This window comes from Oncorhynchus tshawytscha, unplaced genomic scaffold (genome assembly GCF_018296145.1).
Source record: "Oncorhynchus tshawytscha isolate Ot180627B unplaced genomic scaffold, Otsh_v2.0 Un_scaffold_1746_pilon_pilon, whole genome shotgun sequence".
Lineage (NCBI taxonomy): Eukaryota > Metazoa > Chordata > Actinopteri > Salmoniformes > Salmonidae > Oncorhynchus > Oncorhynchus tshawytscha.
This window is the reverse complement of record NW_024609798.1, coordinates 172,501-187,500: the sequence shown is the minus strand read 5'-3', so window position 1 is coordinate 187,500 and position 15,000 is coordinate 172,501. Positions and strand designations below refer to the sequence as shown.

The 15,000-nt window shown below is 45.9% G+C and overlaps 1 protein-coding gene across 6 annotated transcripts in view; it reads left to right on the top strand.

Moving 5' to 3' along the window:
• The window catches only part of klf3 (Kruppel-like factor 3 (basic)), a 33,694-nt gene that overhangs the window by 12,225 nt on the left and 6,469 nt on the right, over positions 1-15,000 (top strand). For 5 of the 6 annotated variants that reach the window (XR_006082859.1, XR_006082857.1, XR_006082858.1 and 2 more), the window contains exons 2-4: positions 7,310-7,377; positions 11,613-12,105; positions 12,426-12,552. Coding sequence is in view for 2 of the 6 variants with exons in the window: in XM_042318266.1 (XP_042174200.1) it covers positions 7,324-7,377; positions 11,613-12,105; positions 12,426-12,552 (674 nt within the window). In the remaining 4 variants the exon portion in view is untranslated. The remainder of the gene's footprint in view (positions 1-7,309; positions 7,378-11,612; positions 12,106-12,425; positions 12,553-15,000) is intronic. The other variant, XM_042318267.1, reaches the window with a different exon arrangement.

Genomic DNA, 15,000 nt, shown 5'->3' with positions numbered 1-15,000 from the left:
CTAGTGATGTGTCATTACCTCTAGTGATGTGTCATTATCTCTAGTGATGTGTCTAGGGCATCATTACCTCTAGTGATGTGTCTTGGGCATCATTACCTCTAGTGATGTGTCATTACCTCTAGTGATGTGTCTAGGGCATCATTACCTCTAGTGATGTGTCATTACCTCTAGTGATGTGTCCAGGGCATCATTACCTCTAGTGATGTGTCATTACCTCTAGTGATGTGTCATTACCTCTAGTGATGTGTCATTACCTCTAGTGATGTGTCATTACCTCTAGTGGTGTGTCATTACCTCTAGTAATGTGTCATTACCTCTTGTGATTGTCATTACCTCTAGTGATGTGTCATTACCTCTAGTGATGTGTCTAGGGCATCATTACCTCTAGTGATGTGTCATTACCTCTAGTGATGTGTCTAGGGCATCATTACCTCTAGTGATGTGTCATTACCTCTAGTGATGTGTCATTACCTCTAGTGATGTGTCATTACCTCTAGTGATGTGTCATTACCTCTAGTGATGTGTCATTACCTCTAGTGATGTGTCATTACCTCTAGTGAAGTGGCTAGGGCATCATTACCTCTAGTGAAGTGGCTAGGGAATCATTACCTCTAGTGAAGTGGCTAGGGCATCATTACCTCTAGTGAAGTGGCTAGGGCATCATTACCTCTAGTGAAGTGGCTAGGGAATCATTACCTCTAGTGATGTGGCTAGGGCATCATTACCTCTAGTGAAGTGGCTAGGGCATCATTACCTCTAGTGATGTGTCTAGGGCATCATTACCTCTAGGGGTTAAGGTATGGGTTATGAGTTAAGGTATGGGTTAGGGGTTACGGTATAGGTTAGGGGTTACGGTATAGGTTAGGGTTTAGGGAAAATAGGATTTTGAATGGAAATATATTTTTAGTATCCACAAGCAGAGTGAAACATGTGTTGTGTGTTGGTGTGTGCTGCACTAAAAGTAACACACACACCTTAGTACGTTCAGTACTAAGGTGTGTGTGTTGCTCCTTGTTGACGTTCTGTACTAAGGTGTGTGTGTTGCTCCTTGTTGACGTTCTGTACTAAGGTGTGTGTGTTGCTCCTTGTTGACGTTCAGTACTAAGGTGTGTGTGTTGCTCCTTGTTGACGTTCAGTACTAAGGTGTGTGTGTTGCTCCTTGTTGACGTTCAGTACTAAGGTGTGTGTGTGTGTTGCTCCTTGTTGACGTTCAGTACTAAGGTGTGTGCTGCTGCTTGTTGACGTTCAGTACTAAGGTGTGTGTGCTGCTCCTTGTTCAGTACTAAGGTGTGTGTGCTTGTTGCGTTCAGTACTAAGGTGTTGTTGCTGCTTGTTGACGTTCAGTACTAAGGTGTGTGTGTGTTGCTCCTTGTTGACGTTCTGTACTAAGGTGTGTGTGTGTGTTGCTCCTTGTTGACGTTCAGTACTAAGGTGTGTGTGTGTGTTGCTCCTTGTTGACGTTCAGTACTAAGGTGTGTGTGTGTGTTGCTCCTTGTTGACGTTCAGTACTAAGGTGTGTGTTGCTCCTTGTTGACGTTCTGTACTAAGGTGTGTGTGTGTGTTGCTCCTTGTTGACGTTCAGTACTAAGGTGTGTGTGTTGCTCCTTGTTGACGTTCTGTACTAAGGTGTGTGTGTTGCTCCTTGTTGACGTTCAGTACTAAGGTGTGTGTGCTCCTTGTTGACGTTCAGTACTAAGGTGTGTGTGTGTGTTGCTCCTTGTTGACGTTCTGTACTAAGGTGTGTGTGTTGCTCCTTGTTGACGTTCTGTACTAAGGTGTGTGTGTGTGCTGCTCCTTGTTGACGTTCTGTACTAAGGTGTGTGTGTTGCTGCTCTTGTTGACGTTCTGTACTAAGGTGTGTGTGTGTGTTGCTCCTTGTTGACGTTCTGTACTAAGGTGTGTGTGTGTGTTGCTCCTTGTTGACGTTCTGTACTAAGGTGTGTGTGTTGCTCCTTGTTGACGTTCTGTACTAAGGTGTGTGTGTGTGTTGCTCCTTGTTGACGTTCAGTACTAAGGTGTGTGTGTGTTGCTCCTTGTTGACGTTCAGTACTAAGGTGTGTGTGTGTGTTGCTCCTTGTTGACGTTCTGTACTAAGGTGTGTGTGTGCTGCTCCTTGTTGACGTTCAGTACTAAGGTGTGTGTGCTGCTTGTACTGTAGTATGAGGAAAACACAGACACACACTACTGCTGCTATTACTACTACTACTATTACTACTACTACTAGTACTACCACTATTACTACTACTACTATTACTACTACTATTACTACTACTACTATTACTACTACTACTATTACTACCACTATTACTACTACTACTATTACTACCACTATTACTACTACTACTGCTACTACCACTACTACTACTACTACTACTACTACTACTATTACTACTACTACTACTACTATTACTACTACTACTATTACTACTACTACTAGTACTACCACTATTACTACTACTACTATTACTACCACTATTACTACTACTACTGCTACTACCACTACTACTACTACTATTACTACTACTACTATTACTACTACTACTATTACTACTACTACTATTACTACTACTACTACTACTACTATTACTACTACTACTATTACTACTACTACTATTACTACTACTACTATTACTACCACTACTACTACTACTACTGCTACTACCACTACTACTACTACTATTACTACTACTACTATTACTACTACTACTATTACTACTACTACTATTACTACTACTACTACTACTACTATTACTACTACTACTACTACTACTACTACTACTACTACTACTACTACTACTACTACTACTACTATTACTACTACTACCGATGCTACTACTACTACTATTACTGCTACTACTACTAGTACTAATACTACTACTAGTACTAATACTACTACTACTATTACTACTACTACTATTACTACTACTACTACTACTGATACTGCTACTACTGATACTGCTACTACTGATACAACTGCTACTACTATTACTACTGCTGATACTGATACTACTACTACTGATACTGATACCACTGCTACTGATACTACTACTACGACTACTACTACTACTGATACTACAACGACTACTGATACTACTACTACCACTACTACTACTGATACTACAACTACTGCTGATACTACTACTGATACTACTACTACTACTACTGATACTACTACTACTGATAGTACTGCTACTGATACTACTGCTACTACTGATACTACTACTACTACTGATACCACTACTACTACTACTACTGATACTACTACTACTACTACTGATACTACTACTACTACTACTGCTGATACTACTACTGATACTACTACTACTGATACTACTACTACTGATACTACTGCTACTGATACTACTGCTCCTGATACTACTGCTACTACTGATACTACTACTACTACTACTACTATACTACTACTACTACTGATACTACTACTACTGATACTACTACTACTGATACTACTACTACTACTACTACTACTACTGATACTACTGATACTACTACTACTGATACTACTACTACTACTACTACTACTACTACTGCTACTACTGATACTACTACTACTGCTTGACCTCTGGTTCAACTCTACAATAAGGAACAGTGTAGATTGGACACCATACTGTTTGTTCATACTGCAGACTTTAACCAGGATACATACGCTTACCCATACACACGCACGCACACACACACGCTCACGAGTACACACACGCACACACACACGCTCACGAGTACACACACACACACACACGCTCACGAGTACGCACACACACACACGCACACACACACGCTCACGAGTACACACACACACACACACACACACACACATACTCACTCACAGTCCCACCTGGCCACTCAGAGGACAGGTAATGCGATCTTTGTCTGAAATTTCATAATGTTTTACTCTAAACATTGTGCAGTTGACAGCTTTACAGCAGGTGTGTGTGTGTGTGTGTGTGTGTGTGTGTGTGTGTGTGTGTGTGTGTGTGTGTGTGTGTGTGTGTGTGTGTGTGTGTGTGTGTGTGTGTGTGTGTGTGTGTGTGTGACGTGTGTGTGTGACGTGTGTGTGTGTGTGTGTGTGTGTGTGTGTGTGTGTGTGTGTGTGTGTGTGTGTGTGTGTGTGTGTGTGTGTGTGTGACGTGGATTGTGTGTTCTGATTAAGGTCTTTCTCCAGCTTGTGCCAGTACTCTGCAATGTGTGTTTGGACAAGGGCAGCACACACACACACACACACACACACACACACACACACACACACACACACACACACACACACACACACACACACACACACACACACACATACACACACACACAGATAAGAGTGAGTGAAAGACAGAGAGATATGTAATGACATACGATTGTAGTAAGATGTAGTATTAGCAGTAGTATTAGCAGCAGTATTAGCAGTAGTATTAGCAGTAGTATTAGCAGTAGTATTAGCAGTAGTATTAGCAGTAGTATTAGCAGTAGTATCAGCAGTAGTATCAGCAGTAGTATCAGCAGTAGTATTAGCAGTAGTATTAGCAGTAGTATTAGCAGTAGTATTAGCAGTAGTATTAGCAGTAGTATCAGTAGTAGTATTAGCAGTAGTATCAGTAGTAGTATTAGCAGTAGTATCAGTAGTAGTATTAGCAGTAGTATTAGCAGTAGTATTAGCAGTAGTATTAGCAGTAGTATTAGCAGTAGTATTAGCAGTAGTATTAGCAGTAGTATTAGCAGTAGCAGTAATATTAGTAGTAGTAGTAGTAGTAGTATTAGTATCAGTAGCAGTAGTATCAGTAGTTGTAGTAGTGGCAGTAGTATTAGCATTAGCAGTAATATTAGTAGTAGTAGTAGTAGTAGTAGTAGTAGCAGTAGTATTAGCATTAGCAGTAATAGTAGTAGCAGTAGTAGTAGTAGCAGTAGTATTAGCATTAGCAGTAATAGTAGTAGTAGTAGTAGTAGTAGTAGTATCAGTAGCAGTAGTATCAGTAGTTGTAGTAGTGGCAGTAATAGTAGTAGTATTAGCAGCAGTAGTAGTAGTAGCAGTAGTATTAGCATTAGCAGTAATAGTAGTAGTAGTAGTAGTAGTATCAGTAGCAGTAGTATCAGTAGTTGTAGTAGTGGCAGTAATAGTAGTAGTATTAGCAGCAGTAGTAGTAGTAGCAGTAGTATTAGCATTAGCAGTAATAGTAGTAGTAGTAGTAGTATTAGTATCAGTAGCAGTAGTATCAGTAGTTGTAGTAGTGGCAGTAATAGTAGTAGTATTAGCAGCAGTAGTAGTAGTAGCAGTAGTATTAGCATTAGCAGTAATATTAGTAGTAGTAGTAGTAGTATTAGTATCAGTAGCAGTAGTATCAGTAGTTGTAGTAGTGGCAGTAATAGTAGTAGTATTAGCAGCAGTAGTAGTAGTAGCAGTAGTATTAGCATTAGCAGTAATAGTAGTAGTAGTAGTAGTAGTAGTATCAGTAGCAGTAGTATCAGTAGTTGTAGTAGTGGCAGTAATAGTAGTAGTATTAGCAGCAGTAGTAGTAGTAGCAGTAGTGTTAGCATTAGCAGTAATAGTAGTAGTAGTAGTAGTAGTATCAGTAGCAGTAGTATCAGTAGTTGTAGTAGTGGCAGTAATAGTAGTAGTATTAGCAGCAGTAGTAGTAGTAGCTGTAGTATTAGCATTAGCAGTAATAGTAGTAGTAGTAGTAGTATTAGTATCAGTAGCAGTAGTATCAGTAGTTGTAGTAGTGGCAGTAATAGTAGTAGTATTAGCAGCAGTAGTAGTAGTAGCAGTAGTATTAGCATTAGCAGTAATATTAGTAGTAGTAGTAGTAGTATTAGTATCAGTAGCAGTAGTATCAGTAGTTGTAGTAGTGGCAGTAATAGTAGTAGTATTAGCAGCAGTAGTAGTAGTAGCAGTAGTATTAGCATTAGCAGTAATAGTAGTAGTAGTAGTAGTAGTATCAGTAGCAGTAGTATCAGTAGTTGTAGTAGTGGCAGTAATAGTAGTAGTATTAGCAGCAGTAGTAGTAGTAGCAGTAGTATTAGCATTAGCAGTAATAGTAGTAGTAGTAGTAGTATTAGTATCAGTAGCAGTAGTATCAGTAGTTGTAGTAGTGGCAGTAATAGTAGTAGTATTAGCAGCAGTAGTAGTAGTAGCAGTAGTATTAGCATTAGCAGTAATGGTAGTAGTAGTAGTAGTAGTAGTAGTAGTATCAGTAGCAGTAGTATCAGTAGTTGTAGTAGTGGCAGTAATAGTAGTAGTATTAGCAGCAGTAGTAGTAGCATTAGCATCAGTAGTTGTAGTAGCAGTATCAGTAGTTGTAGTAGTGGCAGTAATAGTAGTAGTATTAGCAGCAGTAGTAGTAGCATTAGCATCAGTAGTTGTAGTAGCAGTAGCAGTATTAGCAGCAGTAGTAGTATCATTAGTAGTAGTATTAGCATTAGTAGTAGCAGTGGTGGTAGTAGTAGTAGTAGCAGCAGTAGCAGCAGCAGTAGTAGTAGTAGTATTAGCAGCAGCAGTAGTATTAGCAGCAGCAGTAGTAGTAGTAGTAGTAGTAGTAGTAGTAGTAGTAGTAGCAGCAGCAGTAGCAGTAGTATTAGCAGCAGTAGTAGTAGTAGCAGGGGTGGTAGTAGTATTAGCAGTGGTGGTAGTAGTAGTAGTAGCAGCAGTAGTAGTAGTATTAGCAGCAGCAGTAACAGTGGTAGTAGTAGTATTAGCAGTAGTAGTAGTATTAGCAGCAGTAGTAGCAGCAGTAGTATTATTAGCAGCTGTAGCAGCAGTAGTATTATTAGCAGCAGTAGTATTATTAGCAGCTGTAGTAGTAGTGGCAGTAGTAGCAGCAGTAGTAGTATTATTAGCAGCTGTAGTAGTAGCAGTAGTAGCAGCAGTAGTAGTGGTAGTAGCAGCAGTAGTAGTAGCAGTAGTAGTATTAGCAGCAGTAGTAGTAGTATTAGCAGTAGTAGTAGCAGCATTAGCAGTAGTAGTATTAGCAGTATTAGCAGCAGTAGTCATATTAGTATTAGTAGTAGCAGTAGTAGTATTAGCAGTAGCAGTAGTAGTATTAGCAGTAGCAGTAGTAGTATTAGCAGTAGTAGTAGTAGTAGTAGTACTAGTAGTAGTAGTATTAGCAATAGTAGTAGTATTAGCAGTAGTAGTAGTATTAGCAGTAATAGTAGTAGTACTAGCAGTAGTATTACTAGCAGTATTAGCAGTAGTATTAGTATTAGCAGCAGTAGTAGTAGCATTATTAGTATCTATTAATCATTCTATCCTGTCTCTCTCTCTAGAGGTCTGTCTATTAATCATTCTATCCTGTCTCTCTCTCTACAGGTCTGGCTGCAGTCATGATGGTGTATGACTTCCCACTGAAGACAGACATGGAGACGGTGAGAATGGAGGTGTGGGTGTGATGGTGTGAGGGTGTGTGTGAGGGTGTGTGTGTGGGTGTGATGGGGTGTGATGGTGGGTGTGAGGGTGTGTGTGATGGTGTCTGTGATGGTGTGTGTGATGGTGTCTGTGATGGTGTGTGTGAGGGTGTGTGTGATGGTGTGAGGGTGTGTGTGGGTGTGTGTGTGTGATGGTGTGTGTGATGGTGTGTGTGGGTGTGTGATGGGGTGTGTGAGGGTTTGATGGGGTGTGTGATGGTGTGTTGAATGGTGTGTGTGGGGGTGTGTGATGGTGTGTGTGGGGGTGTGTGATGGTGTGTGTGGGTGTGAGGGTGTGATGGTGTGGGGGTGATGGTGTGTGTGGGGGTGATGGTGTGTGTGGGGGTGTGTGATGGTGTGTGTGGGGGTGTGTGATGGTGTGTGTGAGGGTGTGATGGTGTGTGTGAGGGTGTGATGATGTGTGTGATGGTGTGTGTGGGGGTGTGTGATGGTGTGTGTGTAACGATATTCTTTGTCCTCCTCTGCCGAGGAGTAAGAAATGCGAGTAACCAATGCGCAGCGTGGTATGTGTTCATGATGTTTATTTTACTGAACACTGAAAATACAAAATAACAACGTGAACTAAACGAAAACCGAAACAGTCCTGAAATGTGCAGAAAACACTAGACAGAAAAATAATCACCCACAACCTACAGGTGGGAAAAGGCTACCTAAATATGATTCTCAATCAGAGACAACGAACGACAGCTGCCTCTGATTGAGAACCATACCAGGCCAAATACGTAGAAAATATAACATAGAACATAGACAACCCACCCCAACTCACGCCCTGACCAAACTAAAACAAAGACATAACAAAGGAACTAAGGTCAGAACGTGACTGTACCCCTCCCCAAAGGTGCGGTCCGACCTGAACCTATAGGGGAGGGTCTGGGTGGGCGTCTGTCCGCAGTGGCGGCTCTGACGCGGGACGTGGACCCCACTCCACCATAGTCTCGGCGCACTTAAGTGGCGCCTTGGGAGCGGCGACCCTCGCCGCCGACCTCGGACTGGGGACCCTTGCCGCGGGTCCCGAATGGACGGGAGATTCCGGCAGCTCCTGACAGACTGGCGGCTCAGGACAGGAGGGAGACTCTGGCAGCTCAGGACAGGAGGGAGACTCTGGCAGCTCCGGACAGGAGGGAGACTCTGGCAGCTCAGGACAGACGGGCAGCTCAGGACAGACGGGCAGCTCTGGCAGCTCCTGACTGACGGGCGGCTCTGGCAGCTCCTGACTGACGGCCGGCTCTGGCAGCTCCTGACTGACGGCCGGCTCTGGCAGCTCCTGACTGACTGGCTGCTCAGGACAGACGGGCTGCTCAGGACAGACGGGCGGCTCAGGACAGACGGGCGGCTCAGGACAGACGGGCGGCTCTGGCAGCTCAGGACAGGAGGGAGACTCTGGCAGCTCAGGACAGACGGGCAGCTCAGGACAGACGGGCAGCTCAGGACAGACGGGCAGCTCAGGACAGACGGGCAGCTCAGGACAGACGGGCAGCTCAGGAGAGACGGGCAGCTCAGGACAGACGGGCGGCTCAGGACAGACGGGCGGCTCTGGCAGCTCCTGACTGACGAGCGGCTCAGGACAGACGGGCGGCTCTGGCAGCTCCTGACAGGAGGGAGACTCTGGCAGCTCCTGACTGACGGGCGGCTCTGGCAGCTCAGGACAGACGGGCGGCTCAGGACAGACGGGCGGCTCTGGCAGCTCAGGACAGGAGGGAGACTCTGGCAGCTCAGGACAGGCAGGCAGCTCAGGACAGACGGGAGGCTCTGGCAGCTCTGGACAGGAGGGAGGCTCTGGCAGCTCTGGACAGGAGGGAGACTCTGGCAGCTCCGGACAGGAGGGAGACTCTGGCAGCTCCGGACAGGAGGGAGACTCTGGCAGCTCCGGACAGGAGGGAGACTCTGGCAGCTCCGGACAGGAGGGAGACTCTGGCAGCTCCGGACAGGAGGGAGACTCTGGCAGCTCCGGACAGGAGGGAGACTCTGGCAGCTCCGGACAGGAGGGAGACTCTGGCGGCTCAGGACAGGAGGGAGACTCTGGCAGCTCCGGACAGGAGGGAGACTCTGGCAGCTCCGGACAGGAGGGAGCACCTGGAGGGAGGAGACGGAGAGACAGCCTGGTGTGGGGGGCTGCCACAGGAGGCCTGGTGCATGGAGGAGGCACCGGATGGACCGGACCGTGCACTAGAGGTCTCGAGCACCGAGCCTGCACAACCTGTCCTGGCTGGATACTCCCTGTAGCCCGGCAAGTGCGGCGGGGTGGAACAGACCGCACTGGGCTGTGCTGGTGCACCGGGGACACCGTGCATAGGGCTGGTACCATAAAACCCGGGCCGAGGAGATGCACCTGAGACCAGATGTGCTGAGCCGGCTTCATAGCTCCTGGCTCGATGCCCACTCTAGCCCGGCCGATACGAGGAGCTGCAATGTAGCGCACCGGGCTATGCCTGCGCACTGGGGACACCGTGCGCCTCACGGCATAACACGGTGCCTGCCCGGTCCCTCTCTCTCCATGGTAAGCACGGGGAGTTGGCTCCTACCTGATTTAGCCACACTCCCCGTGTGCCACCCCCCAAGACATTTTTGGGACTGTCTCTCGTCCCTGTTGCGCTGCCGTGCCAACTCCTCAAAATACCTCCGCTCTGCTTTGGCTGCCTCCAGCTCTTCCCTGGGGCGGCGATATTCCCCAGCCTGTGCCCAGGGACCCTTACCGTCCAAAATCTCCTCCCGTGTCCAGGAGTCCAGAACCCTCTGCTCCTGAGTACCACGCTGCTTGGTCCGGTTGTGGTGGGTGATTCAGTAACGGCTGTCCTCTTCATCTGAGGAGTAGTAGGAACGATCGGACCAATATGCAGCGTGGTACGCGTTCATGATGATATTTATTAACTCCGAACACTAAACAAAATAACAAAGAGAATGAAATGAAACTGAAACAGTTCTGTAAGGTGACGAAAACACTAGACAGAAAAATAATAACCCACAACCCACAGGTGGGAAAAGGCTACCTAAGTATGATTCTCAATCAGAGACAACGAACGACACCTGCCTCTGATTGAGAACCATACTAGGCCAAACATGTAGAAAATATAACATAGAACAAAGAACATAGACAACCCAAACCAACTCACGCCCTGTGTGGGTGTGATGGTGTGATGGTGTGTGGGTGTCATGGTGTGTGGGTGTCGTGGTGTGTGGGTGTGATATTGTGTGGGTGTCGTGGTGTGATGGTGTGATATTGTGTGGGTGTCGTGGCGTGATGGTGTGATATTGTGTGGGTGTCGTGGTGTGTGGGTGGTGTGTGGGTGGTGTGTGGGTGGTGTGTGGGTGGTGTGTGGGTGTCGTGGTGTGTGGGTGTCATGGTGTGTGGGTGTGATGGTGTGATGGTGTGTGGGTGTGATGGTGTGTGGGTGTCATGGTGTGTGGGTGGTCATGGTGTGTGATGGTGTGATGGTGTGATGGTGTGTGATGGTGTGTGGGTGTGATGGTGTGATGGTGTGGTGGGTGTGATGGTGTGATGGTGTGTGGGTGTGATGGTGTGATGGTGTAATGGTGTGTGATGGTGTGATGGTGTGATGGTGTGTGGGTGTGATGGTGTCGTGGTGTGATGGTGTAATGGTGTGTGGGTGTGATGATGTGATGGTGTGATGGTGTGATGATGTGATGGTGTGTGGGTGTGATGGTGTGTGGGTGTGATGGTGTGTGGGTGTGATGGTGTGTGGGTGTGATGGTGTGTGGGTGTCATGGTGTGTGGGTGGTCATGGTGTGTGATGGTGTGTGGGTGTGATGGTGTCGTGGTGTGATGGTGTAATGGTGTGTGGGTGTGATGATGTGATGGTGTGATGGTGTGTGGGTGTGATGGTGTGTGGGTGTGATGGTGTGATGGTGTGTGGGTGTGATGGTGTGATGGTGTAATGGTGTGTGGGTGTGATGGTGTGATGATGTGATGGTGTGTGGGTGTGATGGTGTGTGATGGTGTGATGGTGTGTGGGTGTGATGGTGTGATGGTGTGTGGACAGTACAAGCTTGTATTGTTTTTTGTTTGAAAGAATGAAAATGAAATACAATCCCTCCCTCCCCTCCCTCTCTCCCTCTCCCTCTCTCCCTCCCTCTCTCCCTCCCTCCTCTTCTCTCTATCTCTCTCTCCTCTTCTCTCTCCTCTCCTTCCCTCCTCCTCCCTTCCTCGTTTCTCTCCTTCCTTCCATCAGTCTCTCTATCAGTCTTATCCCTCGGTAGTGAACAGCGTTATATTCACCCCTCACCCCTACCACCCCACACAATACGCACACACACACACCTTCTCCCCCTCACACACACTCACACACGCCCAGTCCGCCAACCCCACCTCAAATACACAACTCGAACCAGTCGACTTGTCGGTCAGCAAACGACCTTCTCCCTCCTCCTCCTCCTCCTCCCCTTCCTCCTGTTCCTCCACTTCCTCCCCGTACAGTCGTTCCTCCCCCCAGCCCTCCTCCCTCCATTACCCCGTGTTGTTAGGCTCCGGCCCCGGGGTCGTCCAGGGTTCAGGGGTCATGCTGTCCCAGGTCATGCTGCAACCCTTGTCCATCCTCTACCCCTCCTCCCCGCTGCACCTGCCTCAGCCAATCGCGGTCAACCGCACCGTCGCTGGCGACGACCACCATCATCATCATCATCATCACCACCACAGGCCGGCAGAAAGCTCACAACATCAGACAGGTGAGATATTTCTCTGTTATCCCTTTGTGTGTGTGTGTGTGTGTGTGTGTGTGTGTGTGTGTGTGTGTGTGTGTGTGTGTGTGTGTGTGTGTGTTTATGTGTGTGTGTGTGTGTGTGTGTGTGTGTGTGTGTGTGTGTGTGTGTGTGTGTGTGTGTGCCTGTCTATCTGTGTATGTGAGTTGGTCTCTGATTACTATGATTAGTTCAATGTAACATCATAGATATTTCTCTGTTATCCCTGAATCTCCCTGTCTTTATCTGGGTAATACAGTGTGTTTGTGTGTGTGTATTAACTGGTGTGTTTGTGTTTTTCTACCCAGCATCCTCCATGAAGTCAGAGCTCAGAGGCGACGCACACCACAAGCTAATCAAAACAGAGCATGCCCACGACTCATACAACCAGGAAATGACCTCATCGGTCATCAGCGCGCCACAGGCCTATAGCGAGTGAGTAGAGGCAGAGCTTGCTACTACATACAGGAGAAGAATGGTTTCTTACCTCGGTTTTTACGGGAGGGAGGGAGGGAGGGAGAGAGGGAGAGAGGGAGGGAGGGAGGGAGGGAGGGGAGGGAGGGAGGGAGGGGAGAGAGAGAGAGAGAGAGAGAGAGAGAGAGAGAGAGAGAGAGAGAGAGAGAGAGAGAGAGAGAGAGAGAGAGAGAGAGAGAGAGAGAGAGAGAGAGAGAGAGAGAGAGAGAGAGAGAGAGAGAGAGAGAGAGAGAGAGAGAGAGAGAGAGAGAGAGAGAGAGAGAGAGAGAAGAAAATTGTTTAAGGACAGTGACCTAAAGACAAGGGTTTTTAAGGAATGTTACTTCCTCTTTGTGATATTTCCCGCTCTGGTTGCCAGGGCAGCCCCCCCCCGCCGTCCCAACGCTGAGATAATTGGCTTCTGAGGAAATGGGCGAGGCTAGATCTGTCACCACCACCTCTATCACACACAGAGACACACAGAGACACACACACACAGAGACACACACACACAGAGACACACACACACACACACACAGAGACACACACACACACACACACACAGAGACACACAGAGACACACACACACAGAGACACACACACACAGAGACACACACACACACACACACAGAGACACACACACACACACACACACAGAGAGATGGTGTTTTGTTTCCAAGCGCAGAATAAAAAAATTGGTAAAGTGGCAACTGCATAATAAACAAGAGTTCGTTTCAGGCTGGCACATTTATCCTGAGGTGTGTGTGTGTGTGTGTGTGTGTGTGTGTGTGTGTGTGTGTGTGTGTGTGTGTGTGTGTGTGTGTGTGTGTGTGTGTGTGTGTGTGTGTGTGTGTGTGTGTGTGTGTGTGTGTGCGTGCAGGAAGGTATCCATTGTTGTAATATGAATCACTACTGTATAGGAATGTGACGAAATATGTTTTATGGGGGAATGGGAATGTTTTTGTACAGTTTTAAATCTCTCTCTCTCTGACACACTTTTATATTCTATTCAATTCCAGTGAGATATACCTGTAGCTGAGACAACAAAATGTATAAACACACACTTTTATATTCTATTCAATTCCAGTGAGATATACCTGTAGCTGAGACAACAAAATGTATAAACACACACACACACAGATAATATCTCCCAGGATGCATTAGTGAGGCAGTCTGTCTCCAAGTGTCCTGGGAACCCTCATGTGTGTGTGTGTACATTAGCAAGTGTCCTGTTTGTAGAACCACACCCTAGGGAGGGAGGGGGAAACACACACGTTCATTCGTCCACACACTCAAAAATACGAACACCAGCTAAAACACTAAACCAAGTCATGAGAAGTCACAGCCATCTAAGGCTGGGAAATAGAAGGATCTACAGCACCCCCTGCTGGACTAAATATAGACGCACACTTTCATACTGTAGGTATGTAGCATACTGTACTGTAGGTATGTAGAATACTGTACTGTAGGTATGTAGAATACTGTACTGTAGGTATGTAGAATACTGTACTGTAGGTATGTAGCATACTGTACTGTAGGTATGTAGAATACTGTACTGTAGGTATGTAGCATACTGTACTGTAGGTATGTAGAATACTGTACTGTAGGTATGTAGCATACTGTACTGTAGGTATGTAGAATACTGTACTGTAGGTATGTAGCATGCTGTACTGTAGGTATGTAGCATGCTGTACTGTAGGTATGTAGAATACTGTACTGTAGGTATGTAGAATACTGTACTGTAGGTATGTAGCATACTGTACTGTAGGTATGTAGCATACTGTACTGTAGGTATGTAGAATACTGTACTGTAGGTATGTAGAATACTGAACTGTAGGTATGTAGAATACTGTAGGTATGTAGCATACTGTACTGTAGGTATGTAGCATGCTGTACTGTAGGTATGTAGCATACTGTACTGTAGGTATGTAGAATACTGTACTGTAGGTATGTAGAATACTGTACTGTAGGTATGTAGCATGCTGTACTGTAGGTATGTAGCATGCTGTACTGTAGGTATGTAGCATACTGTACTGTAGGTATGTAGAGTACTGTAGGTATGTAGAATACTGTACTGTAGGTATGTAGAATACTGAACTGTAGGTATGTAGAATACTGTAGGTATGTAGCATACTGTACTGTAGGTATGTAGAATACTGTAGGTATGTAGCATACTGTACTGTAGGTATGTAGCATACTGTACTGTAGGTATGTAGCATACTGTACTGTAGGTATGTAGAATACTGTACTGTAGGTATGTAGAATACTGTAGGTATGTAGCATGCTGTACTGTAGGTATGTAGCATGCTGTACTGTAGGTATGTAGAATACTGTAGGTATGTAGCATACTGTACTGTAGGTATGTAGAATACTGTAGGTATGTAGCATACTGTACTGTAGGTATGTAGCGTACTGTAGGTATGTAGCATA